The 25,280-nt window shown below is 43.6% G+C and overlaps 1 protein-coding gene across 2 annotated transcripts; it reads right to left on the bottom strand.

The window, feature by feature from the left end:
• Nucleotides 1-310: 310 nt before the first annotated feature.
• LOC117675938 (START domain-containing protein 10-like) lies at nt 311-25,280 on the bottom strand. Of its 2 annotated transcripts, none has more exons than XM_034435005.3 (6): nt 24,707-25,248; nt 14,422-14,569; nt 10,500-10,603; nt 8,756-8,873; nt 6,655-6,707; nt 311-433 (listed from the first exon to the last, which is right to left on the bottom strand). In XM_034435005.3, the coding sequence occupies exons 1-6, from the start codon at nt 24,860-24,862 to the stop codon at nt 326-328; spliced, it is 687 nt and encodes a 228-aa protein (XP_034290896.2). In that variant the 5' UTR covers nt 24,863-25,248; the 3' UTR covers nt 311-325. The 2 variants fall into 2 exon arrangements, with proteins under 2 accessions (XP_034290896.2, XP_034290895.1); XM_034435004.3 differs by lacking the exon at nt 311-433 and adding an exon at nt 2,388-2,699 and having other exon boundaries at nt 24,707-25,280.

The following is a 25,280-nucleotide window of genomic DNA, read 5'->3' as shown; positions in this document are numbered from 1 at the left end:
AATATATAAAATTAATGAGTGTGCGGAATCAGATAGATTAACTAGATTGATCAATGGTAAAAAAGATTCAATTTTATAACAGTTGGAAATTATGGTACGATTGGGTCCAGAAAAGGTGGGATAGAATAGATATAAGATGTATATATATGATGGCAAATATGTATGTATAAAGGAATGACTTTATATTTATGGACAATGTAATCACATTATACCATGGTGGCAGGATTGTATATTTTATTGGTGTATTGGTGTATAGAATATATTAATAAAAATTATATATAAAAAAAAGAGTGCTAAGGAAGCCCATCCATTCCAGACCGCTTTCTTACCTCCAACTTGCAAAAGTGGCCAATTTGCAGATCTTCAAAAAGAAAGGTGGGTTTTGTATCAGAAGTTGTAAAACCTGGTCCCCAGTAGATCTGGCAGCGGGGCTCTTTAAAGGAAGAAAAGCCGTTAGAACAGAAATAAGAACCACATCGCTTTGCTGGGTGAGAAGTTGAAAGCCAAGCAGAGAAACGTGGTTTTTAAGTGTCACCTCAGTTGGCGAAACAGCCCTCTCCCTCTCCGGAAAATATCACATCCTCCTGCCTTTCATTTTCCTCCATCCATCCATCCTGCCATTTAAGCCAAGGGGCCTGCCTCTTCTGATAGTTGACTCATCCATGAGAGCAAAGAGCATCCAACGTTACCTAAGAGGAGGATGGGAGATTCCGCAAATCTGGTTCAAAATCTTCCCCCATTAAAACTAGACAAGCAAGAGCATTTCGCTGGAGATTGTCCCTTCCAAGACATCAACGATGTGGCACAAATTTAAAAATTTTAGTCAAAAGGCAGCGCAATCGCTTTGGGTAGTTATAGGACCATTTTCCACTCATCTGATCCAATTTTCCAAGCTTGTCTCAATCAACGGCACCAAGCCAAGTAGCCTCTCATCCTGATCATCCTTGTTGAGGCTGAAGAACCAAATTCTGAACTTCAGCGTCATACTACCTGGGGTTTAAGGGCTCCCTGTAGATCAGGGGGAGGGGGGGGTCTCCAAATTTGGCAACTTTAAGACTTGTGGACTTCAACTCCCAGAATTCCCCAGCCAGAGGAATTCTGGGAATTGAAGCCCACGAGTCTTAAAGACTTAAGGTTGCCAAATTTGGAGACCCTTGCTGTAGATCAGAGGTCTTCAAACTTGGCAGCTTTAAGACTGGTGGACATCAACTCCCAAAATTCTCCAGCCAGCATAGCTGTAGATCCTCTAAATGTTACTACAGGGTTATCACTATCAACACAACAGGAAGGAGAAATAAATGGCTCATTAAACATATTTGATCCATTTGATTTGACAGTTCAGTCAAATTTAGTTTGGAATTCAAGCTCCCCACCGCCTTTGTTTTAGCTAAGCTACTTTGAGGAGCAAGCCAGTAAGAAATCAAGCCAGTAGTTGATCAGAAAAATAGCATTTGCTAATGCACGCTTTGATTCCATTGCAAAGTATATTTGTACATTTTTAGTTTACCACAGAACATAGAATCATGGGGTTCGAAGGGACCTTGGAGGTCTTCTAGTCCAACCTCTGCTCAAGGCAGGAGATCTTATACCATCCCAGTCAAATGGTTGTCCAGTCTATTTTTTGAAAACCTCAAGTGATGGAGGCCACACCACTCCGAGAGGCAAGCTATTTCATTGATTAATCCAAACGTTTCTTTAATGTTTTGTCTCTCTTTGACCAGCTTCTCCCCATTGCTTCTTGTTCTTCCCTCTGTTGCTTGGGAAAACAAGTCAATCCCCTCTTCTCTGTGACAGCCCCTCAATACCCCCGATGAATATCATATCACTCCTACTCCGTCTCTTTGATAGGCTAAACGTATCTCTAGCTCCCTCAAAATAAATCACATGGTTTCCTCCTGGAATATATAGAAACAACTATTCACTACCTAAAAAGGGACGCAGTGGCTCAGTGGCTAAGGCACTGAGCTTGTCGATTGAAAGGTCGGCAGTTCAGTGGTTCGAATCCCTAGTGCCGCGTAACAGGGTGAGCTCCCGTTACTTGTGCCAACCTAGCAGTTTGAAAGCACGTAAAAAATGCCAGTAGAAAAATAGAGACCACCTTTGGTGGGAAGGGAACGGCGTTCCGTGCGCCTTTGGCGTTGAGTCATGCCGGCCACATGACCATGGAGACGTCTTCGGACAGCACTGGCTCTTTGGCTTTGAAATGGAGATGAGCACTGCCCCCTAGAGTCGGGAACGACTAGCACATATGTGCGAGGGGAACCTTTAACCTTCATCTTATTCATCACCTAACCAGCTTCTCTAAGCCACACTGCCTGCATGAGCTGGGAAAGATAAGTGCCATGCAACGGCCGTGAAATTTAAAAAAAAAAATGCATCTGAATTTTTTTTTTTTATCCTTTATTGTAAAACCAACTGGGTAAGCCAGCTGGCTGGCGAGTGCTAAGTCTCAAAAGTGAGCAAAAGTCAAATTGGCATCAATTCTCTGAACCGCTGATGTCTCCTTTCTCTTCCTTGGCTTCCATTAAACTGCTCTCGTCGATGTTCTCCAGCGAGGAGGCATGTTGGAGGGACAGTTCGGACAGGGGCATCGTGGGAAGAAGGCTCTGCTCCGGATGCAACCACGGTTTTTTGCCTGCGTTGTGTTGCTGCTTCCAGGAAGCATACTTCAGACAAGCTTTGTACATTTTCTTCATAAGCTGAAGCGTGGGATGAGAAGAAGGGGAAAGAACCGGGGTCAAGATCAGGGGTGAAATGTAAAATTAGTTACTCTTGGGGGGGAGGGGTGTAATGTGACTGGGTGGGCGTGGCCAACTTTTTTTTTTTTTTTTTTTTACTTTTCAAAGCATTTTTTCTAATGCTTTGAAAAGCGTCTCTGACGATCTGGCAACTCAACTGGGATCGTCAGAGACTTTTCAAAGCATTTTTTTTACCACCTCTTCGGCCAAGAGGTTGCAGAAAAAAATGCTTTGAAAAGCCTCTGACAATCCCACCTGAGCCGCGCGATCATCAGAGGCTTTTTTTTTACTTTTAAAAGAATTTTTTCAACCGAAGAGGTTGTAGAAAAAATGCTTTTAAAAATAAAATAAAAAAAGAAGCCTCGATCATGCGGCTCAGCTGGGCATAGGGGTGGGGGCAGGGATTTTTGCTACTGGTTCTCCGAACCACCCGCCGCCATCACTACCAGATCGGGCGATCCGGTCCGAACCGGGAGCATTTCACCCCTGGTCAAGATAATAAATTAAAAAAAAACCGCGAGCAAAATGTGTAAGTCCATTTCTCTTTCTCATAATGTTCTTTGCAGGTAATGTAGACAAAACCACCATTTCACTAAGCTCCACCTGCTATTTAAAAGCTCAAACTGGACTAGAAGACCTCCAAGGTCCCTCCAAACTCTGTTATTCTGTTATTTCGTTACCCCTTTCCACCCTCTTTCTTTCTTCTCCCAGATTTCCCATCACCTTTTAACATGCTTTTTTAAAATCTGGGAACAGGGAAACATGACTTTAATCTTTCTCAATTCTGTTGTCGTTGTTTTTGCTGCTGCTGTTCCATTTTCATACGAATCTAAATTTAAATGAATTCTTCATCCCACATGTAAACGACAAAATGTGCCTGCCCACGTGCAGTGATGTGTTAAAATGAGATATAAGCAAAAAAGTGCAGCTCAAAACAGGCATTCTTAAAGGCACCACCGGAGAGGATTTTATACTTTACTTTTACTTTACTTTTATTTGATTTATATACCGCCCTACTCCCGAAGGACTCAGGGCGGTGAACAGCCAACAATAAAATACATACATACAAAATTTAAAAAGCAGAGATAAAATCAAATTAAATAGTTTGGCCCAGACAGATTTAAAACCCCATCAATTTAAAACAAATTTAAACTTTGAATATTAAAAATACTAAAAAATATTTAAAAATATTAAAAATGTTTAAAAAAAGGGAGAAAGTTAGGCCAGGCCAGCTTGATGAAATAAGAAAGTCTTGAGCGCGCGACGGAAGGTACGCAGATCTGGGATCCTCCGTATCTCCAGGGGGAGCTCGTTCCAGATAGTAGGTGCCCCCTACTACGCCAAATACTAACATATTTACAAACTCCATAAATTTAAATGAAATCCAATCTGGAAACTTTTGGAATTTCAGTTGGTAGAAAATGTTGGATTGGATAAAACAAAATGTTCAAATGTCATTGGGTAAAATCCAGATGTCAATGTGGGTGGTCCATCACTGGAGGATTTTAAGAAGAGACAAGATCCCTTCCAACTCTGGAGACAGCCGTGTGCCAAAAAAGCTAATACAACCCTTGGTTGCATAAACAGAGGCATAGAATCAAGATCACACGAAGTAGTAGCACCGCTTTATAAAACCCTAGTAAGGCCACACCTGGAATACTGCAACCAATTTTGGTCACCATACTACAAAAAGATGTTGAGACTTTGGAAAAAATTCAGAGAAGAGCAACTAAGATGATCAAAGGCCTGGAGACTAAAACATATGAAGAATGGCTGCAGGATTTGGGTTTGGCTAGTCTAAAGAAAAGAAGAATTAGGGGCAACATGATAGCAGTATTCCAATATTTGAGGGGCTGCCACAAAGAAGGAGGGGTCAAATTATTCTCCAAAGCACAAGAGGGCAGGACAAGAACTAATCAAAGAGAGAAGCAACCTGGAATCAAGGAGAAACTTCCTAATAGTGAGGACAATTAACCAGCGGAACAGCTTGCCTCCAGAAATCGTGGGCGCTCCATCACTGGATGTTTTTAAGAAGAGTCTAGACAGACGCTTATCTGAAATGGAATAGTTTCTCCTGCTTGAGCAGGGGGCTGGACTAGAAGACCTCCAAGGTCCCTTCCAACTCTGTTATTCCTTTGCCAGATGCTAACAGGACCCATTTGGGCAATATAAAGGCTCACATGCCAGTTAAGTGATACGTCTCCAACAGTGGTGGGTTTCAAGAAATTATACTACTGTGGGTGTGGCTTGGTGGGTGTGGCATGGGTTGGTGGGCGTGGCTTGGTGGGTGTGGCAGGTAAAATCTCCACTCCCTCCTCACTCCAGGGGAAGGTTACTGCAAAATCCCCATTTCCTCCCGATCAGCTGGGACTTGGGAGGCAGAGAATAGATGGGGGCGGGGTCAGTCAGAATTTTTACTACCGGTTCTTCGAACTACTCAAAATTTCCGCTACCGGTTCTCCAGAACTGGTCAGAACCTGCTGAAACCCACCTCTGGTCTCCAACCCCCACAGCTTTACGCAGTTTGGATAAGCCAGGAAAAAAAGAATTGCAACTCCTTCCTTCCGTCTTTTATTTTTCATGTTCTTTTTAATAAAATTTACATATAAAAAGAATAGTGAGTTGGAGAGGCAGGTAGCCGTCGACTTACAACAGCTCATTTAGTGACCGAAGTCACAACGGCACTGAAAGAAAGGGACTTATGACCATTTTTCACATTTATGATCATTGCAGCATCCCCATGGTCACATGACTTACACTTGGATGCTGGACAACTGGTTCATATTTATGATGGTTGCAGTGTCCAGGCATCATGTGATCCCATTTTGCAACAATCTGAACGAGCAAAGTCAATGGGGAGAAGCCAGATTCACTTAACAACCGTGTTACTAATTGAACAACTGGAGCGATTCATTTAACAAATGTGGCAGGCAAATTATAAATTGGGACAAAACTCGCTTAATGGTTTTCTCACTTAGCAACATAAAGTATGGGCTCAGTTGTGGTCGTAAATTGAGGACTACCTATACTTCAAACTAACCAAGGAGAGAAGCAACCTAGAACGAAGAAGAAATTTCCTGACAGAACAATTAATCAGTGGAACAACTTCTGTCCAGAAGTTAAGGATGCTCCATCACTGGCGGTCTTTAAAAAGATATTGGACAACCATTTGTCTGAAGTGGTGTAGGGTTTCCTCCCTAAGCAGGGGGTTGGACTAGAAGACCTCCAAGGTCCCTTCCAACTCTGTCTCTTCTTCTTCTTCTTCTTCTTCTTCTTCTTCTTCTTCTTCTTCTTCTTCTTCTTCTTCTTCTTCTTCTTCTTCTTCTTCTTCTTCTTCTTCTTCTTCTTCTTCTTCTTCTTCTTCTTCTTCTTCCTCTTCCTCTTCTTCTCCTCTCCTCTCCTCCCCTCCCCTCCTCTATCTATCTATCTATCTATCTATCTATCTATCTATCTATCTATCTATCTATTATTTATTTATTTATTATATTTCTATACCGCCTTTCTCCCGTAGGACTCAAGGCAGTTTCCTCTCCTCCCCTCGCCTCCCCCTCTCCTGCTCCTTTCTTCTCCTCTCCTCTCCTCCCCCTTCCCTTCCCTGTTCTTTTCTTCTCTTCTCTTCTCTTCTCCTCCCTTTCCTTCCTCTTCTCTTCTCTTCTCTCCCCTCCTCTCCTCCTCCCCCCTGCACTGCACTCCCCTGCACTATGCTCTGCTCTGCATCCTTTACAATTTTACCTCCATTTCTTACCTTTGCTCTAGTTGCCCATCAATGTCTCCACCTTAACTTTGCCCCAGGGAGATAAACACAACCTGTAGCTTTCCGTTACCTGGTCTCATTTAAATCAATATAAGTGCTGGGAAAAACCACCGTGACTCATGATGAGAACCAGCTCAGTCAAACAAGTGAAGCCTCACTCACCTTTGGTGCCAGGTACTGAGAAGCTTTATTCACAACCCATTTAGGCAGGGATCCTGGATTGGAGAAGAGATGGAAAATATACACAGCTTCAGTCAAGGTTAATTACATCCTCGTCCCACCCTTTTCCTTTTCCCACCTGGAAAGTGTCCATCCACCCCTTTGGGACAATGAACGCTCAGCTCTCGGCTCAAGTTAAATTCCTCTAAGAAGCATATTTGTGGACAAAAGCCAGACAGGAAGAAAAAGCATCACAAAGGAACTAGAGAGGATTGGGAAAGGGCAGCGAACAGAAGCCGAAGCAGATAAGGAAGGGGAAAGAAGAAAGCATGAAAGAACACACATTTCTAGGAAAAAGCTGTCGAGGAGAGGAATCGAAGTAAGATATGAACTGTTTCTAGACTTCAAACCCTACACCTAGAAAGTGTTTTGGGTGGAGGGGTTGCTCCAGCACTCAAAAACTCTTTGCTGGCGGATCCCGCTATAGAATCCTGCACCAAAAGAGGATTCATAAAGGGCTTGGAGGACAACTACAATGAAATACTTGAAAAAAAGCAGAATGTCCTCCTTAACAATAGCACTTAGACTTATATACTGCTTCACAGTGCTTGACAGCCCTCTCTAAACGGTTTACAGAGTCAACACATGGCCCCCAACAATCTGGGTCCTCATTTTACCCACCATGGAAGGATGGAAGGCTGAGTCAACCCTGAGCTGGGATGGATGGATGGGGAAGGGAGGGGAGGAAGGAAAATAGTCATAAAACTTAGACTTATATACCGCTTCATAGTGCTTTTACAGCCCTCTCTAAGTGGTTTACAAAGATAGCATATTTGTCCCCAACAATCTGGGTCTTCATTTTACCCACCTCGGAAGGATGGAAGGCTGAATCATCCTTGAGCCTGATGAGATTCGAACTGCCAAATTGCAGTCAGCTGGCAGTCAGCAGAAGTAGCCTGCAGTACTGCACTCTGACCACTGCGCCACCGCGGCTCATACATAGAACATGGTCAGGAGGAAGAAGCACATTTGCGGAGAACCTGGAACCAGGCCTTGCCTGGGGTGGGGGGTGGGGGAAGGAGAGGATTGTCCTGGCCCCTACCCAATTTGGAATTGGATCCTTTTGTTTACATTCAGGGCGGTGAAAAATAACCCATTCAATACAATCCAGAATTATTTCAGTGACTGAGATCCCACAATAGCCACAGCTTTGGCTTTGATGATAAAATGGATGGCCTATACATTTAATAAGTAAATAAATAATAAGAACAAGAAACATTGTGCCCCCCCCAAACTATAAGACTTAAAAAGCACTTGGATCAGGGCCTCAACTAATATACGCAGACTTAGCATGACACCCAGGTGTCCTTGGTTAAATCAGGTCTGTTCCTTGTGCTGATTTCTTGAAATCTAACATGCTTCCCACACTTGTTCAATGCCTCCTGCAAACCTTACGCCACACGGATGAAAACCACTCTTAGCTGTTGTGGATGTAGCGGTTAATTGATGAGCTTCCCACACTGAACGATGGAGTGAGTGGGTGGGTGTGGATGGATGGGGCTCTGACTCAGACAGTAATAACAGCAATAGCGTTTAATCTTACAGGCAGCCCAACAGTGATTAACAGCAATCTCTGGACAGTTTACAATGTGAGCATTATTTGCACATTGCCCTCAACAATCTGGCTCCTCGTTTTATCAACCTTGAAAGGATGGAAGGCTGAGTCAACCAGTCAGGATCGAACTGTTGGCAGTGGGCAGAGTTTAATGCTGCAGTTTAACCACAGTGCCACTAGGGGTCCTGCTCCAGAACTTGGAATGGCTGACCAAGCAATTTTCAGGACAACATAAGCAGCTCAGGATCTGGTCTTGAAGCAGGTTGGGGTATATTGCACATACAATTCAGTTTACCTTGGCAAGACCCCCATGTTTGAAGTGGCTCTCATCCCAGGCTACTTCCTGGCAGCAGCTGATTATTTTAAATAAAATCCGTTGTGGGAGTGCTCATCTGTGCTGTGATGAGTACAGCACTGGGTCTAAAGCACCTTTCACATGTTTCATGTGTCCAAATAAAGGCAACATCTATCTGTAAAATGGGTCCTTACCTTTTGGGTCTACCTGAGCCAAATAAGTCAAGCAGCAGCTGTTAGGGCCCGTTGGTTGCACCAGGTATCCAGCTAAGAGTGACACAGCTCTGACGAGGTCCTTGCGGGGAGGGTATTTCTATACAAAGGAAAGCCAAATAATGGGTTGGGGTTGAGTTTTAGGTCTGAGACTTTGGACCAGTCTTTGTTGTGGCCTGTTGGCCGCCGATCCCCTCCAGCAGCCGAATCAGAGGAGGAGGAGGAGGAGGCATGGGAGTCAGGATCAGCATCAAGGCAACCTGAGAGCTCCGAGGGGAAAGAGTGAATGGAACTGTCAGAGACAGATATGGAGGCGGAGCCTGGGCCGGCCGTCAGCTCTCAGATGGAGAGTCAACAGCCTCCAGGTCTGGAGGTGGCTGATGAGGGAGAGGAGGAACAGCTGGGTCCAGTGCCTGATGCACAGAAGGCAGAGGAGAGGAGAGCAGTGGAAATCTATGGGCCGATCCTTGGGAAGGAAGAGCCACCGCTGCTAGCGAAGCCCCACCTTAGCTCTGGGGATAAAAGGCAAGGGGCGGACATGAATAGATGTGGCACACAACTATTCATCTTCCAGATGGACCGACTTGTTAGCCTGCCTTGAGAGAGAAACTTTTTGCCGGGGCTGCTGGCACTCCTAATAAAGGAATCTTTGAGTTAACTTCAGAAGGTTTGTTATGTTTGGACAACACAACAGCTGGGTCCAAACAGTCTTAATTGAACTGATTTTTGTAGCTGTGGACCTGCAAAGCCAACACTGACCACTAGGGACTCTGTTGTGGAAGAAAAGCACATCTACCACCAGAGGGCAGCTCTACCAAATACTTCCAGTGCTAAACTAAACATTGTGCTGGTTTCTCACAACCCACCAAATCCGGGTTAAGAAAAGAAACTGTATCACGGCAGCATGCAATGCCCAAACAATAGGATGATTTTTAGCCTAGGTTAGTTCCCACAACATGGTGAAACCAGAATTACTAGGCCCGTTTTAGTCTAGCGTACCATGCTGTGCAAATCATACTGTGTCGGTTGCAGTATGCTGGGGTCACGGAATCCCTTTTGCAACTTTCTGACAAAGTCAGTGGGGAAGCCAGATTTACTTAATGACCATGCAGGGATTCACTTAACAACTGGTGGCAAGGAAAGTCGTAAAATGGGGGCTAAACCAGGGGTGGAATTCAGCAGGTTCTGACAGGTTCTGGAGAACCGGTAGCGGAAATTTTGAGTGGTTCAGAGAACCGGCAAATACCACTTCTGGCTGGTTCCAGAGTGTGGTGGAAATGGAGATTTTGCAATATCCTTCTCCCAGGAGTGGGGAAGAAATGGGGATTTTGCAGTATCCTTCCTCTGCCATGTCCACCAAGCCACACCACGCCCACCACGCCATGCCCACAGAACTGGTAGTAAAAAAAATTGAATTTCACCACTGGGCTAAACTCACTTAACCTATGTCTCACTTAGCGGCAGAAAATTCTGGGCTCAATTGTGGTCGTAAGTCAAGGACTGCCTGTATCTGATTAAGCCCTCCGTATTGCTAAACTAATTGCATATAATTGCTGTATAATTCTTTTAATTGATTTTAAATTTTGTATTGGTATGTTTTTTATCCTTGGCTGTGCATCGCCCTGAGTCCAATAGGAGAAGGGCGGTATATAAATTGAATAAATAAATAAATAAATAAATAAACCACCCACAAAAGACCTCTTACCTGTTCGTTTGGCTCACTTACCTGGTGCTTGACAGAGAAATTGAGGATTACATATGACTTATCCAAGACTCGCCAGGACCTCAGGGTGACCACATCTCGGTTCTTTAAAGGTTTGGGGCACTTCCCTAGCCGAGAAGGTAGAAAAGGTGTGCATCAATTTGGTAGGCAGAGACATTTTTATTTCAGCAGGCTGGCCTGGCCTAACTCTCCCTTTTAAATTTTTAAATCGTTTAATCTGTTTATAAATTGGGTGTTTTAAATTTGTTTTCGGTCAAAATATTTAATAATTTTAATGGACTTTTAATGTTTGTATTATCTGTATTTTATCCTGGCTGTTCACCGCCCTGAGTCCCCCAGGAGTAGGGCGGTATATAAATTTGATAAAATAAATAAATAAATAAATAAATAAATCACCCGCCGCCATCGCTACCGATTCGACCAAACCGGTCCAAACCGGTAGCATTTCACCCCTGGTCTCCAACCTTAGTAACTTTAAGCCTGGCGGACTTCAACTCCCAGAATTCCCCAGCCAGCTGGCTGGGGAATTCTGGGAGTTGAAGTCCGCCAGGCTTAAAGTTTCCAAGGTTGGAGACCCCTGATTGAAATCACAGAAATGTAGAGCTGGAAGGAAGTACAAAGACCATCCAATCTAACCTTCTGGAAAACTCAGTAGTTTTTTTTTTCTTTATGCATCTGAACACACCATTCTCACGCTTCCCTTAAGTCTGGTTTTCTTCAGGTTGAACTCCTCAAATGCCTTCAGCCTGCCTTCACAAGCAGCTCCTCCAGTCCTTGTTATTGTCTTTGTATGCCTTCCTTCTCTAAACCCTCTCTAACCTGTTAATAACCCTCTGGGTATGTGGCGCTCAGAACCCTAATTCCACGAACGTTAATCTTTCTTTATCACCCAGGTGAGGCTTGCCAACCGGAGGCCTCTTTGGCATGCTGGCATGACTATGTCAGGGACGCCCAATTTGCATGCCAGCTGATCTAGCAATTTGGCAGGTTGTTCTTTTGTTTTTTTTTAAAGTCAAGGTTTTTTTAAATTTATATATACGTATTTTGAATACAGTGTGTTGTCTGGCTGTTCCATTTTACAGAAGAAGAAAAGAAAATGAAGTAACAAATATACTGATAGTAATATTAATGGTATACATAATAATTACGTTAGCTTAGAGAAGTTTGCAAACGATGATCACAGGATCCCATTGTAAATAGATGCTGGCTGCCAATTTTGATCAGATACCCATGGGGGTTCTGCGAGAGTCATAAGTATGAGGATCAATTGTAAACCACTTTTTAAAATGCCAATGCAACTTCAAACATTAAATGAATGAATGAATTAAATTAAATGAATCATTCTAAGCCGAGGACTACCTGTAGAACATCAGGCCACCAAGCTTTAAAAAAAGATAACAACCCTTGCACTTGTTGTCATGAATATTGTATTTATTTATTAGGTTGATAACTTGTCTTTCCTTCAGCTCAAAGCTCATAGTTAATCAGCGAGCTTCCATAGCTGAAGGAAGTCTGGAACAGGTTGGCAACTTTAAGACTTGTGGACTTCAACTTCAAGCATGACTAGCTGGGGAATTCTGTGAGTTGAAGTCCACAGGTCTTAAATTTGCCAAGGTTGGGTACCCCCGGCCTAGACTTTGGCTTTGATCCTAGTCCTGTGATGGCAAACCTGTGGCACGCGGAGCCATTTCTGCAGGCACACGAGCCGTCGCCCTAGATCAGCTCCACCGCGCATATGCGCGTGCCTCTGCCGGCCAGCTGATTTTCAGGTCTCTGCCCCTCCCAGGAGTCTCCACGTGGCCTGTTTCGGATGCCAGGTAAGTACAGGGCTTGCACAGAGGCTATGGGAGGGTGAAAAACGGGCCTCCGGAGGGCTGGGGGAGGCCGTTTATACCCTCCTGGAGGATCCGGAGCCTGTAAAGGGTGAAAAATGGAAGTCGGAAAACACGCCTCCGGAGGCTTCAGGCCCAAAACAGGGTACGGCGGGTTGCATGCGCATGCGTGAGAGGGGGTGAGGGAGAGGTTGGGAGGGGTTCATGTGCATGCGTAGGGGGGCAGGGCATGCATGGGGGGAATTGCATTATGGGAGTCAGCATGCGTATGCACGCTATTGTGCGTGCACGTTTTTGGCACCCAAGGAAAAAAGGTTAGCCATCACTGTTCTAGTCCATGCCCCTAAGCACCTTACGGCATATTTTGTGCATAATGCGCACCACACGGTTTGCTAGTTCTGGAGGGACAACCATAAGCTACACAGAAGGCAGATCAGGGGTGAAATGCTCCCGGTTCAGACCGGATCGCCCGATCCGGTAGCGATGGCGGTGGATGGTTCGGAGAACCGGTAGCAGAAATCCCTGCCCCCCCCCATGCCCAGCTGAGCCGCGCGATCATCAGAGGCTTTTTTTTTTTTACTTTTAAAAGCATTTTTTTCTATACATGCTTTTAAAAGTTAAAAAAAAAAGCCTCTGATGATCCCAGCTGAGTTGCCTGATCGTCAGAGGCTTTTAAAAGCATTTTTTTTACAACCTTTTCGGCCGAAGAGGTTGTAGAAAAACTGCTTTTAAGAGTAAAAACAAACAAACAAACAAAAAAGTTGGCCACGCCCACCCAGTCACTTTACCCCACCACCACCAAGCCACGCCCACAGAACCGGTAGTAACAAATTTTACATTTCTCCATGGAGGCAGATGCTCTTCTCTAACTACCAAGGATCTGAGATATCAGCAGATATTGGCCACTTTAGGACCTCGTGAGGTCTGGCTAAGCAGGCTGCGGTCCAGAGATGAAAATTTCTGAAAGCGTCTTGAACAAGGCTTCCGAATGAAGGTCACCAACTTCTGGTATCGCAAGATCTTCTTCTAATTCCAGAAGAAATTCCAGAAGCGTCTACTAAGGCCATCTCAGTCTGGTCTGCGTCATCCCCAAAGCCTAAATTAGCTAAATCTGGTTCCACTTTAATTATAGCATTCAGGGAACCATGTAATTTGGGGCCCTAGGCCTAAAGAGAGAGGGTCACTTTGGGTTAGTGGTTAGGGCATCAGGCTAGAAACCTGGAGACAGTGAGTTCTATGGAGTCTTGCCTTGGGCCCAAAGTCAGCAGGGGGATCTTGGGCCAGTCACTCTCTCCCAGCCCTAGGAAACAGACAATGGCAAACAAACCACTTCCAAAACACCTTGCCAAGAAAAAGTCTAGACCCGTGTCTAGACCCGTGATGGCGAACCTATGACACACATGCCACGTGTGGCAAGCGGAGCTGAGCTCTGGCGCTCATGCATGTGTCGGCCAGCTGATTTTCGGGTTTTCTGGGCCCACCAGAAGTCAAGAAACACAGTTTCCGGCTTCTTGATGGCCTCCAGGGAGTGGGGGGATGAGGAAGGCTTGTTTTTCATTCTCCCCAGGCTCCAGAGCCTTTTATGGAGCCTGGGGAGGGCGAAAACGGCCTCCCCCACTCCCACGGAGACCCTCTGGAGGCCAGAAACAGCCCGTTTCCTGACTTCCGGTTGGACCGGAAGGCCTGTTTTTCACCTTCCCCAGGCTCCAGAGGCTTTCTAGGAGCCTGGGGGAGGGTGAAAACGGCCTACCCCACCCCTCCAGAGGCCCTCCAGAGCCTGGAAATGGCCCATTTCCCGATTTCGAGTCCCACCGGAAGTCTGGTGTCCCACTGTGCCATCATGTGCCAAAAGCAGGGGGAGGGGGGCGTGCGGGGGGCAGGGCACATAGAATTATGGGTGTGGGCACACACGTGTGCGACCCCCCCCCCGCGCAACGCCCACTTTTGGCACTCGATGGCAAAAAGTTTAGCCATCACTGGTCTAGACTGTTTTTAATCTGGATGCCAAAAACTACGAATCAAATCCTGCTGTCTTGCTTGTTAAGAACGATATGCACCTAATATCACGAAATCTTCTCTAGGTCCTTACTCACAAGAATAGTATCCCACATCAGCGTTGTCAGAGAGCCGGGCGATCTCATGGGTTTCTATAACATTCAAGTCCCACTTCTTCCGGTATTCGGTGTCATGGAGGACATCAAATACGGTCTCCGCTGATACGTCTGGCATGTTTACACGGCCCTGTGATCAAAGGAGAGGCAATGTCAGAAGAGTCACTGGCGTGACGGTGCTGAGTAGAGGGACACGTTAAACAGCTTGCTGAGGTCAAGCTGTTCTAGGTTGAGTTCATGGTCTTGAATCTTGAGTTCTGTCTCTATAATTTCTCTATAATTTCTTACACAGAGGCTCTCGCAGACATGATAAGGATATAAACCCTGTACAAATAAACCATACAGGCGCAGTGGTTAGAATGCAGTATTGCAGGAAAACTCTGCCAGCTGTCAGCAGTTCAGTCCTGACCGGCTCAAGGTTGACTCAGCCTTCCATCCTCCCAAGGTCGGTAAAATGAGGATTTATTGGGGGCAATGTGCTGATTCTCTAAACTGCTTAGAGTAGGGGTCTCCAACCTTGGCAACTTTAAGCCTGACGGACTTCAACTCCCAGAATTCCCCAGCCAGCAAAGCAAAGCAAAGCTGGCTGGAGAATTCTGGGAGTTGAAGTCCGCCAGGCTTAAAGTTGCCAAGATTGGAGATCCCTGGCTTAAGAGTGTTTTTATAAAGCACTGTGAAGCGGTATATAAGTCTAAGTGCTATCGCTACCCTCCCCCTCTGCTCTCAGATGTGGCAAAAGTGATCAATCTGTGTATCAAAAGGTTTTATTAGCTTTATCAGAGTATAAAATACAAAGAAAAATGAAAATAATGAGAAGCTAGGCCGAGGGGAAAAGAGAAAAAGAGAAAGTGAGGGTAGAAGGGGAAAAAGAAAAAAAAAAGGCGTTGACCTCCAACTCTTTTTAGCACAGTAGTAGACAATAACATTACAACCTCAACTGTTTACTTTTCTACCATAATATATAATTCAATTCAATTCAATTTCTTTATTGTCAGTGCACAGCATATGTACAATGAGATTTGGCTGAGCTCCCTATACTAGCCGTTGCCATAACAACAAATCTATCATCAGCAAATTCCGACCAGAAAGTCAGAATTTCATTTTTCATGAAAAGTGATCCATCTAAAACTTCTTTTTCTTTGAAAAAGAAAAACCGATGGATCAGTGGCAACCAATAGTTTTATCCTCAGTTGGTTTGGAGAGCTTTGGGTCACACTCAGAATCAAAAGATTATGGGCATATTTCTTGGTTTAAATATTTGAAAAGCTATCTTGCATTTTTGTGCATTTTAATGTCGGTGGCTACCTTGAGTGTTCCATTAACAGAGAAAAAAAAAAACCCAAACGAGATGTTAATTGGAAGAAAGAATAATAAAAGATCCAAGTTGTGGATTTTCAGAATAGACTTATTAAGTAATAAAAGTTTGGCTGTCAAGGGACCAGTATTGTTAATGACGGCTACAGGAGCAAATGTAGAAAACATTCCAACATAATGATTCCCCACACACACAATCTAGGAAAATAACAGGTTGGATTGGATGCATGAGATGACCTAGAGCAGGGGTAGGCAACCTTAAATAAGCAAAGAGCCAAAAAGGTCCTAACCGGAATCCCCCTGTTCAATTCTGGAGCCGACCAGAAGTCTGGTTCCCCCACCATAGAGTCTCCTCCTAGCTCGATGTCCTTTTTCCTCTACCTGTCCTAACCAAAAGCCCTATCAACTGTGGAGCCGACCGGCGACAGGGAGCCGCAGCAGAGGGATGAAAGAGCCGCATGCGGCTCCAGAGCTGTGGGTTGCTGACCCCTGACCTAGTGAAATCCAGTGTAAGTCACTTGAATAAATTATGGGGCTGTGAAAATACTTTCTGTCCCTTAGCAAACAAATGTTTTGACACCCATTGTGCTCTCTCCAAATTGGCACGCTCTGGATAATTTCTACCTCCTACTTTAAGCCAACAACAATCCTCTTTTAAGTATTACAACATACTATATCTTAGACATAGAAGCCAGATTTACTTAACAACTGTGCTACTAACTTAACAACTGCAATGATTCGGTTAACAACTCTGGCAAGAAACGGGACAGAACTCACTTAGCAACGGTCTTGCTCAAGAACAGAAATTTTGGGCTCAACTCTGGTTGTAAGTCAAGGACTAACTGTAATCCTGTACATTTTGAGGGCTTCAGATTGAAGAAAGCAACGCTCCATAGGGACATACATATTCCCTCATTTTATGTGTAAATATGACAGTTACATCTCTTGCTTTGGACACCTCTAAAATCAGAAACCCAAAGGGGTTTTTGATTGCATTTTAATTGCAAATTGTTATTTTCTGGCACTGCACACCAGAACAACTAGACACAAGGACAGTTTTTTTTCCCCAAATGCCATCCCTCTGCTTAACAACCAATTCCCACAACACTGTCAAATAATTTACTAAGTCTGTATTACTATTATTTTTCTCTTCCTTATTAGTATCTATCTCTTCCCATTTATGACTATAACCATGTTGCTTGTATCTTTCAATTATATTGTTTTTGTTTCCTAGTACGATTTGATAGCTTATTAGTAATCTTGACTATCACTAAGTGTTGTATCTTTTTATTCTTGATGAATGTATTTTATTCTCCTTATGTACACTGAGAGCATATGCATCAAGACAAATTCCTTGTGTGTCCAATAACACTTGGCCAATAAAGAATTCTATTCTATTCTATTCTATTCTATTCTATTCTATTCTATTCTATTCTATTCTATTCTATTCTATTCTATTCTATTCTATTCTATTATTCTATTCTATTCTATTCTATTCTATTCTATTCTATTCTATTCTTCTATTCTTCTTTAAAGGAGTGATTTTCTACATCTGAAATGCATTCGTGTTTATTTTCTTCTTGAAAAAGCATAGTTATCAATGCAATTCTTTGCTCACAGACACATTTCTATTCCTTGCTCTTTTATTTATCTTATCTAGAGGAAGACTTGAACTCAGCTTTTCTCATTGTTAGTCCAACTTTCTACCCACGATGCCACCATTCCCACCCTTAATTTTTGCCCTTTTTACCTGGCCTGTTGCTAATGAAAAAGGAGCAGCTTATCTTACTATTTTTCTACTTTGAGGAAAAAACTCCCATAGCAGCTCTGAAGCTCTTTCGCCACTGCTCCTTTGTAAATCATTGATCTCTGTTGGCCAACTTCCTGGTTGACTAGTAAAACAGTGACTTCGTTTGGCTTCAGAGCAAGGAGCAAATCCTAGGTTCCCCATGGATTACTCAACAACCCGGGATGCGATGTCCCATCAAGGACATTTCTCATCAGGCTCACCCAATTGTAATCTAAAAAGAATTCAAGAGTGACACTGAAAAGACGGAATATCTCTTTCTTTCCTTTTTTGTGGAATTATTAGAATTAGAAGCCAGCAAAAAGGAGAATTTTTATGGCAGGGGTAATCTACGACTTTCTGCTTTCTGAACCATATCCTTGCTTCCAAAGAGATTTTTTTACTGGATTTTCCTGTAAATCAAGTGTAAGTGAACAAGGGAAGATTAGGAAATTGGAGGCTTAACAGGCTCTGCTTGTTACTAATGTACAGAAATCTGGATTCCAAGAGCAAAATGAGATTCAAAACAGGTGCATAGAAGCCCCCAAATTCAACACATCTCATCCCAACTATGAAAGATAGATTTTCAAGTCCAGAAAAAGACACATTTGCTTTAAGATGCTCTTATCCATGTTTTAGTCTTGTCTTGCTTTCAATCCTAGCATATACACGTAGTCCTTGATTTACAAGTCCTTGACTTGCTTGCAAAGAAGAGCAACAAAGATGATTAGGGGACTGGAGGCTAAAACATACGATGAACGATTGCAGGAACTGGGCATGGCTAGTCTAATGAAGAGAAGAGAAGGACCAGGGGAGACATGATAGCAGTCTTCCAATATTTGAGGGGCTGCCACAGAGAGGAGGAGGACAACCTATTTTCCAAAGCACCTGCAGCCAGACAAGGAATAATGGATAGAAAGTGAACAAGGAGAGATTCAACCTGGAAATAAGGAGAAATTTGCTGACAGTGAGAACAATCAACCAATGGAACAGAAGTTGCCTTCAGAAGTTGTGGGAGCTTCATCACTGGAGGCTTTCACGAAGAGACTGGACTGCCATCTGTCAGAAATGGTGTAGGGCAGTGTTTCTCAACCCTGGAAGCTTGAAGATGGTGGACTTCAACTCCCAGAATCCTCCAGCCAGCGCTGGATTCAACTGAGTCACATTTATGACGGTTTGCAGTGGCCTGGGGTCCTGTGATTTTGCGACCTTCTGACAAGTAAAGTCAATGGGGAAAACAGATTCACTTAACAACCGTGTTAAGTGATTTAAGAACAGCAGTGATTCGCTTAACAAATATAGTGAGAAAAGTAATAAAATAGGGCAAAACTCACTTAAAACTTAACAAACTTCTCAGCAGCATAAATTTTGGGCTCAACTGTGGCCATACATTGAAGACTACCTGTATTAATGCAATCTTGGAAAGAAATAGACTAGATATAAATGCGAAGTCAAACTCTATTTCTAAAATACGGACTGCATCCTTCTACGAAGATCTTTGGAAAAGAAATAATTTATGTAATAAACAGAAAGCCTTTTATCCTGAATATCAAGCAATGGATTTGAGATATGATCTATAGAAGAGAGGGTGAAACAATATGTTTTTCACAAGGTGTGGAAAACATTGGATTGAATTCTGTATCGGCATTACGCAAACATTATATATTCCCCCTTGTGTTTGATTTAGTTTGATTTGGTTTTTAATGTTTTTTAATCTTTTAAATGTTTTTAGAATGTTTTTTTTTAAAAATGTATTGTGAGCCGCCCTGAGTCTCCAGAGAGGGGCGGCATATAAATTTAATAAATAAAATAAAAAATAAAATAAAAAGTATATTGCTGTTGCAAAGTTGAAACCGTAATGCAAAAGCAAGAAAAATGTACAATAACAGTATTTTTAGAAAAAAAGACAAAAAGAAAAAGGCCCTTGGGATACCCACAACGTACAGATTCTTTTCTCAATGTATAATTGCTACTGATTTTTTTTTTCTATTGCAATTGTTTACATTCCACTATGAAAATTATTTAACAAACATGAAAATCCCTCCCAGCAGGTACAAAGTGCACACCTATCCTTACTCAAAATCCTGCTTTAACTTCAGAATTGATCTCTCTGCTTAGCTCTGCTGCCTGTAACCAACAATGACTTTGAGGGGTCCTTAGTGCTCTCTGAGCTTTTCCCTTTTTTTACTTTTTACTTTTATTTGATTTGTATACAGCCCTACTCCCGAAGGACTCAGGGCGGTGAACAGCTAACAATAAAATACATACGTACAAAATTTAAAAAGCAGAAATAAAATCGAATTAAATAGTTTGGCCCAGACAGATTAAAACTCCAATCAATTTAAAACAAATTTAAACTTTGAGGATTAAAAATATTAAAAAATATTAAAATATTAAAATTGTTTAAAAAGAGGGAGAAAGTTAGGCCAGGCCGGCCTGGTGAAATAAAAAGGTTTTTAGAGTGTGGCGGAAGGTGCGCAAGTCCGGGATCCTCCGTATCTCCGGGGGGAGCTCGTTCCAGATAGTAGGTGCCCCCACAGAGAAGGCTCTCCCCCTGGGGGCCACCAGTCGACATTGTTTGGCCGACGGCACCCGGAGGAGCCCCTCTCTATGAGAGCATACCGACCGGTGGGAGGCTATTGGTGGTAGTAGGCGGTCCCGCAAGTACCCAGGTCCTGAGCCATGGAGCGCTTTAAAGGTGGTAACCAAAACCTTGAAGCGCACCCGGAAGACCACCGGGAGCCAGTGCAGCTTGTGCATGAGGGGTTTTTGTTTTCTTGCAAACGTTTCATTACCCAAACTAGGTAATATCATCAGTGCTTCAAGAAAGCAACCAAGCTCAGAGAGCACCAAGGATCTCTCACTTCAACCCTGAGCTACGAATTTTCTCTTTGATTGGTAACAACTTTGAAAGGAATCAATCTTAGTTTGGGAAAATTCAGTACTTTCTTATAGTTGTACGAGTTTTCAAGAAAACAAGTACAGGCAGTTCTTGACTTACAACCACAACTGAGCCCAAAATTTCTGTTGTTAAGTGAGTTTTGCTCCATTTTATGACCTTTTTTTTGGCCGCAGCTGTTAAGTAGAATAATTTAATAATAATAATAATAATAATAATAATAATAATAATAATAATAATAATAATTTAATTGATAATTTAGCAACCTGATTGTTAAGTGAATCCAGGTTCCCCACTGAGGTCTCAAAAGGGCCTTGGGACATGACCTTGGGACACAGCAAAGGTCGTAAGTATGAACCAATTCCCAAGCATCTGAATTTTGATTCACATGATCATGGAGATGCTACAGAGATTGTTAACTGTGAAAAACGGTCACAAGTCACTTTTTCCAGTGCCGTCGTAATTTTGAACAGTCACCAAACAAATTGTTGTAATTCGAGGACTATCTGTAACCCATTTAGAAGCTAGGATGCACAATTAATTCTATTTGGTTTGCTGCCTCTGAGAGGGGGCCTCCTTCAGAGTTGCAATCCATTCTCCAAACACATTTGGAGATTATAAAATCAGGGAAATCTGGCATAAATTTATGGAAGGGAGGAGGTGCATGAATGTACCGTTTAGTCAGTAAACCACACTTTACAGTTCCTTCTAATCTTTCAAAACCTCAAAGAAAATTAGCACTCCATGAACAGCAGAATCCACAACCTTCCATTCTTTCAGCCTAGACTGCCTCAAGGGTTGCTGGAAAGTTAAAAGAAGACTGAGATCAATTTTGCCGTTCCAAGATATTTTAAGTCGAGGAAAAAAATGCAATTACTGGCCAGAAGTTCAGCAGGCAGAATAACAATGAAAAAGAAGCGTGCCCTGATTTATTTTATTGCAGTTTCTTATATTGGAATTATTGCTTCTGGTTATTTTAATTTTTTTTATATAGAACTATATCAAACACTTTCAAGCCCATACTGGAGAAGTTTCCATGTTTCATTCCAGATATTTTTTTTTTCATCAAGAAAAACCATCTTTTGACCAGTCACAGACCAAGATGTCTTTAGATCTTGCTGAGCAATAAATGATGGTTCAAAAATCATATTATGAACTTTTCCAAACGATTTGTCTATATTCTGTATTGGATTGCTGCTCTTATTTTTTTTTAATTATAAGCCACAATTTCCAATTTGGCAGCCTTATATGCCTAAAGAAACTATTTTTTCTCATTTAAAGTGCTACAAGTTATTTTTGAAACACAAGTATTGAAATAACTAAAAATCAAGGGACTACTAATTAATGTCTATTTAAGCATCCTTTGTGAAAATGGTTAGGCCTTCAGAAGACACTCATTCCCCCCCCCCAAAAAAAACCCACCCAAACAGCTAAACAGCTGTTAGATAAAATTGTCCTAAATATGATAGAGCTCTTTGAAGTCTAATCAAAACCAGCATCTTGGTTTCTTGGTGGCTCAGGCCAGGTAGGCAGTTGTTAAGTCTACAAGATAAGACTGTCTGCCCAAGTAAAATTTAAATTAGGTTTTGGTATGTCTCGGTACCTAGTAATTTCAGCATCATTACTGCCCAACTTCTAATTAAGGCGTACTTCCAATCAGAGGCTCCCATTAGATTAACATGAATAACTTTGAGTTTCTTGCTCAAGAAGTGTCTGCTTCTAGCAGATATTAAAGGAGCAACTATTACTGAAGACCATGATCAGTAGAAAGGAAAATATTTTATCGGTCACATTTTTGCCAGTCAGGGCTCAAGCCAAGAGGATTATATTCTGGGCTCTCCTTCCTTTTTGATGATCACAACTCCATGAAGTTAGTTGAGTATCTTTGACAGAGAACAATTATTGCAGGCCAGGTCACATCCCTGATGGTGAAACTGAGGAACTGAATTTAACAGAATAACAAGAGTTGGAAGGGAGTTTGAAGGTCGTCTAGTCAAGCAGGAGACCTATACCATTTCAGATGGACGATTGTCCAATCTGCACTGGCTCCTGGTGGTCTTCCAGGTGCGCTTCAAGGTGTTGGTTCTCACCTTTAAAGCGCTCCATGGCTTAGGGCCAGGGTATGTACGAGACCGCCTTCTGCTACCGATAACCTCCCACCGGCCAATACGCTCTCACAGAGAGGGCCTCCTCAGGGTGCCGTCGGTCAAGCAATGTCGGCTGGTGGCCCCCAGGGGGAGGGCCTTCTCTGTGGGGGCACCCGCCCTGTGGAACGAGCTACTTCCCGGAATACGGCTGATCCCGGATCTCCGCACTTTCCGTAAGGCCCTGAAGACGTTTTTATTTCAACAAGCCGGCCTGGCCTGAATAGGTTTTATGGGTTAGTTTTTTAATTGTATAGCTTGGGGTTTTAAATTGGGAGGCCGATTAATTTAATTAATTTAATTTTTAGTTATCTTAACTTTTATATTGTATGTTATTTTAATTTTCGGCTGTTCACTGCCCTGAGTCCCTTCGGGGAGAAGGGCGGTATATAAATTCAATAAAATAATAATAATAATAATAATAATAATAATAATAATAATAATAATAATAATAATAATCATCTCCTCTTAAAAACCTCCAGCATTCAGAACTTCTTAGCTAATTGTTCAACAACCTAACTACTGCAGCATTTTCCCCCTTATTTGAAGTGATCCACAGTCACTCAGCTGGCTGTGGACCATGGGGGCTTTGGCTCTGGGCATTCTTAGAGATGGACAGCCCCCCAACAACAAACCTAAGATACCTCCCAGCTTGCCCTGTTGGATTGAGATTCACAATCCAGTAACTGATAAGAATTATAGCTTTTAAAATGTCTATGAACCTTTCTTTCAGTAAGGTCAAAGAATTTGAAAGAGTACAATGAACCTTGTTAATAAAAAACGGTGACAGTTCACAAAGATGCAAATAGAAATACATACTATTTCCATAGCAAGGAAGAGAAAGCAGAAATGGTTAAATCGATTATTTTATTCAAAGAGGAAACTATATTCTCATTTGCATATCACTTCTGGATTTTGTGCTTGTGATGAAAAAAAAATGAAACTGACTTTGGTTTTGTTGATCAGAAAGATTTGTCATTATAGAAATGGCTAGTTATATATTAATTTTTTTTTACACATTAATATAATGTGTAAAAGCAAAAAGTTGAGGATGGAATGTTTTTATCTTGTACTGTGCTAAGAAGAATCGGAAGTCAATGCCCTTTCTTTCTTTCTTTCTTTCTTTCTTTCTTTCTTTCTTTCTTTCTTTCTTTCTTTCTTTCTCTTTCTTTCTTTCTTTTCCTTCCTTCCTTCCTTTCCTTTCTTTCTCTCTTCCTTTCTTCTTTCCTCCTTCCCTCCTTTCTCCTCCCTTGTATCTCACACCTCCTTCCCCCCCTCTTTTTCTTTCCCTTAATATCCTAGTTTATTTCTTTGCATTTTATATAATAAAAGAAATAAACATTTGAAAAAAAAATGTCTATGAATCTCCCCCAATCTTTTCTACCTCACCGACATCCCAACCAGGACCTGGGCTGCATTAGTTCAGAGCTATCCCAAAACACAAAGAATTAAAGGGAGAAAAATTCGCATAAACAGGAGTGAAGTATAAATAGGAATCAAAAGTAGAAGAAGAAAAGAATAACAAAACGCAGGGAAAATTCTGTTCCTACAGCTAATTTGGCTTTTAATGTCAGGTTTCTGTTACATTCCTACCACACCTGGCTTGTTATTAACCTCAACTCCCGGAAGGGATGTGGCAGCTGAGAGACAGGAGGGGGAACCCCAATTTCCTTGATTCACACGTGCAGGAAGGGAAAGGCTGCGTTTACAACTTTCTCCCCTTCATAGTTCATTGAACTATGGCTTCCTCGATTAACCCAGGTTTTGGGCCAAGAGAGCATCACGCAGGCAAAGTCCGAGCCCCTCCTGGATGGCGGACTCCGCAGCCCCAAGGCACGTGTGAACGCATGGACACCCGCTTGACTAACCCGCAACTCGGGAAAACATGGGAAGAATGCGCCCTTCGGGACAGGCGAGGGCTGACACGCAAGCCACCCACCCGCAAGTCTTGGAAGAAGGCTAAGGGGCTTCGCTGCTGGCAGAGAAGTGGGGAGGGGTGTCTTTTTTTTGAGGGGGGGGGAAGTTTTGTTGCTCTCCCTCCCCGCGGCCGGCGCCTCTGTGGCCTGGCTTTGCCCGCTAACACGTGTCGGCCCATTCCCACGGAGGCTTCCCTCGCCGGCTCACCTTGACGCGGTGCACGGCGACGTCCCCCTGGGGAGGCAGCTGCCCCCAGACGGCGATGCCATCCCGGTTGTAGCGGCTGAGCCAGCCCAGCTCCGTCTCGCACTCCGCCTGGAAGGCGCGGAAGGCGGCTTCGTCGGGGAGCCGGACGGGCTCCATGCGGGGCGTCCCGTCTCAGCCGCCGCGGCCGGAGAAGCAGCCCAGGTGAGCGGGCAGGTGAGCGGGCGGGCGGCCAAAGCAGCAGCAGCAGCAGCAGGAGCGGCGCCGCCCGAGGCTTCCCGGGCCGCCCAGGACGAGTGCCAGGCTCCCAGGCCGGCCGGGGCCAAAGGAGCGCACGGCGGGCAGGGGAGGCGCTGATTGGGCGCGCCCGGGAGCGCCCGCTTGCCTGGCCGCCCGCCTCCCGCCGGGGCTCCGCGGCTGGGAAGGCGCTGCTCTCCGCCCCCGCGCCGGGCGAGGTTTCAAAGGGCGGCCGGGGAAAGGGCTCCGCCGAGGACTGTTGAGAGACGCCGGGCGCTCCGTCGGGCGCGTTCCGGGATGGAAGCCCCGGCCGGGCGGGAGGAGCCGCTGCAACCGCCTC

The sequence above is a fragment of the Pantherophis guttatus genome, chromosome 12, assembly GCF_059756535.1.
Source record: "Pantherophis guttatus breed Tessera chromosome 12, ASM5975653v1, whole genome shotgun sequence".
NCBI lineage: Eukaryota > Metazoa > Chordata > Lepidosauria > Squamata > Colubridae > Pantherophis > Pantherophis guttatus.
Note: the sequence above shows the minus strand (reverse complement) of the source record. Positions and strands in the feature narration are given on the sequence as shown.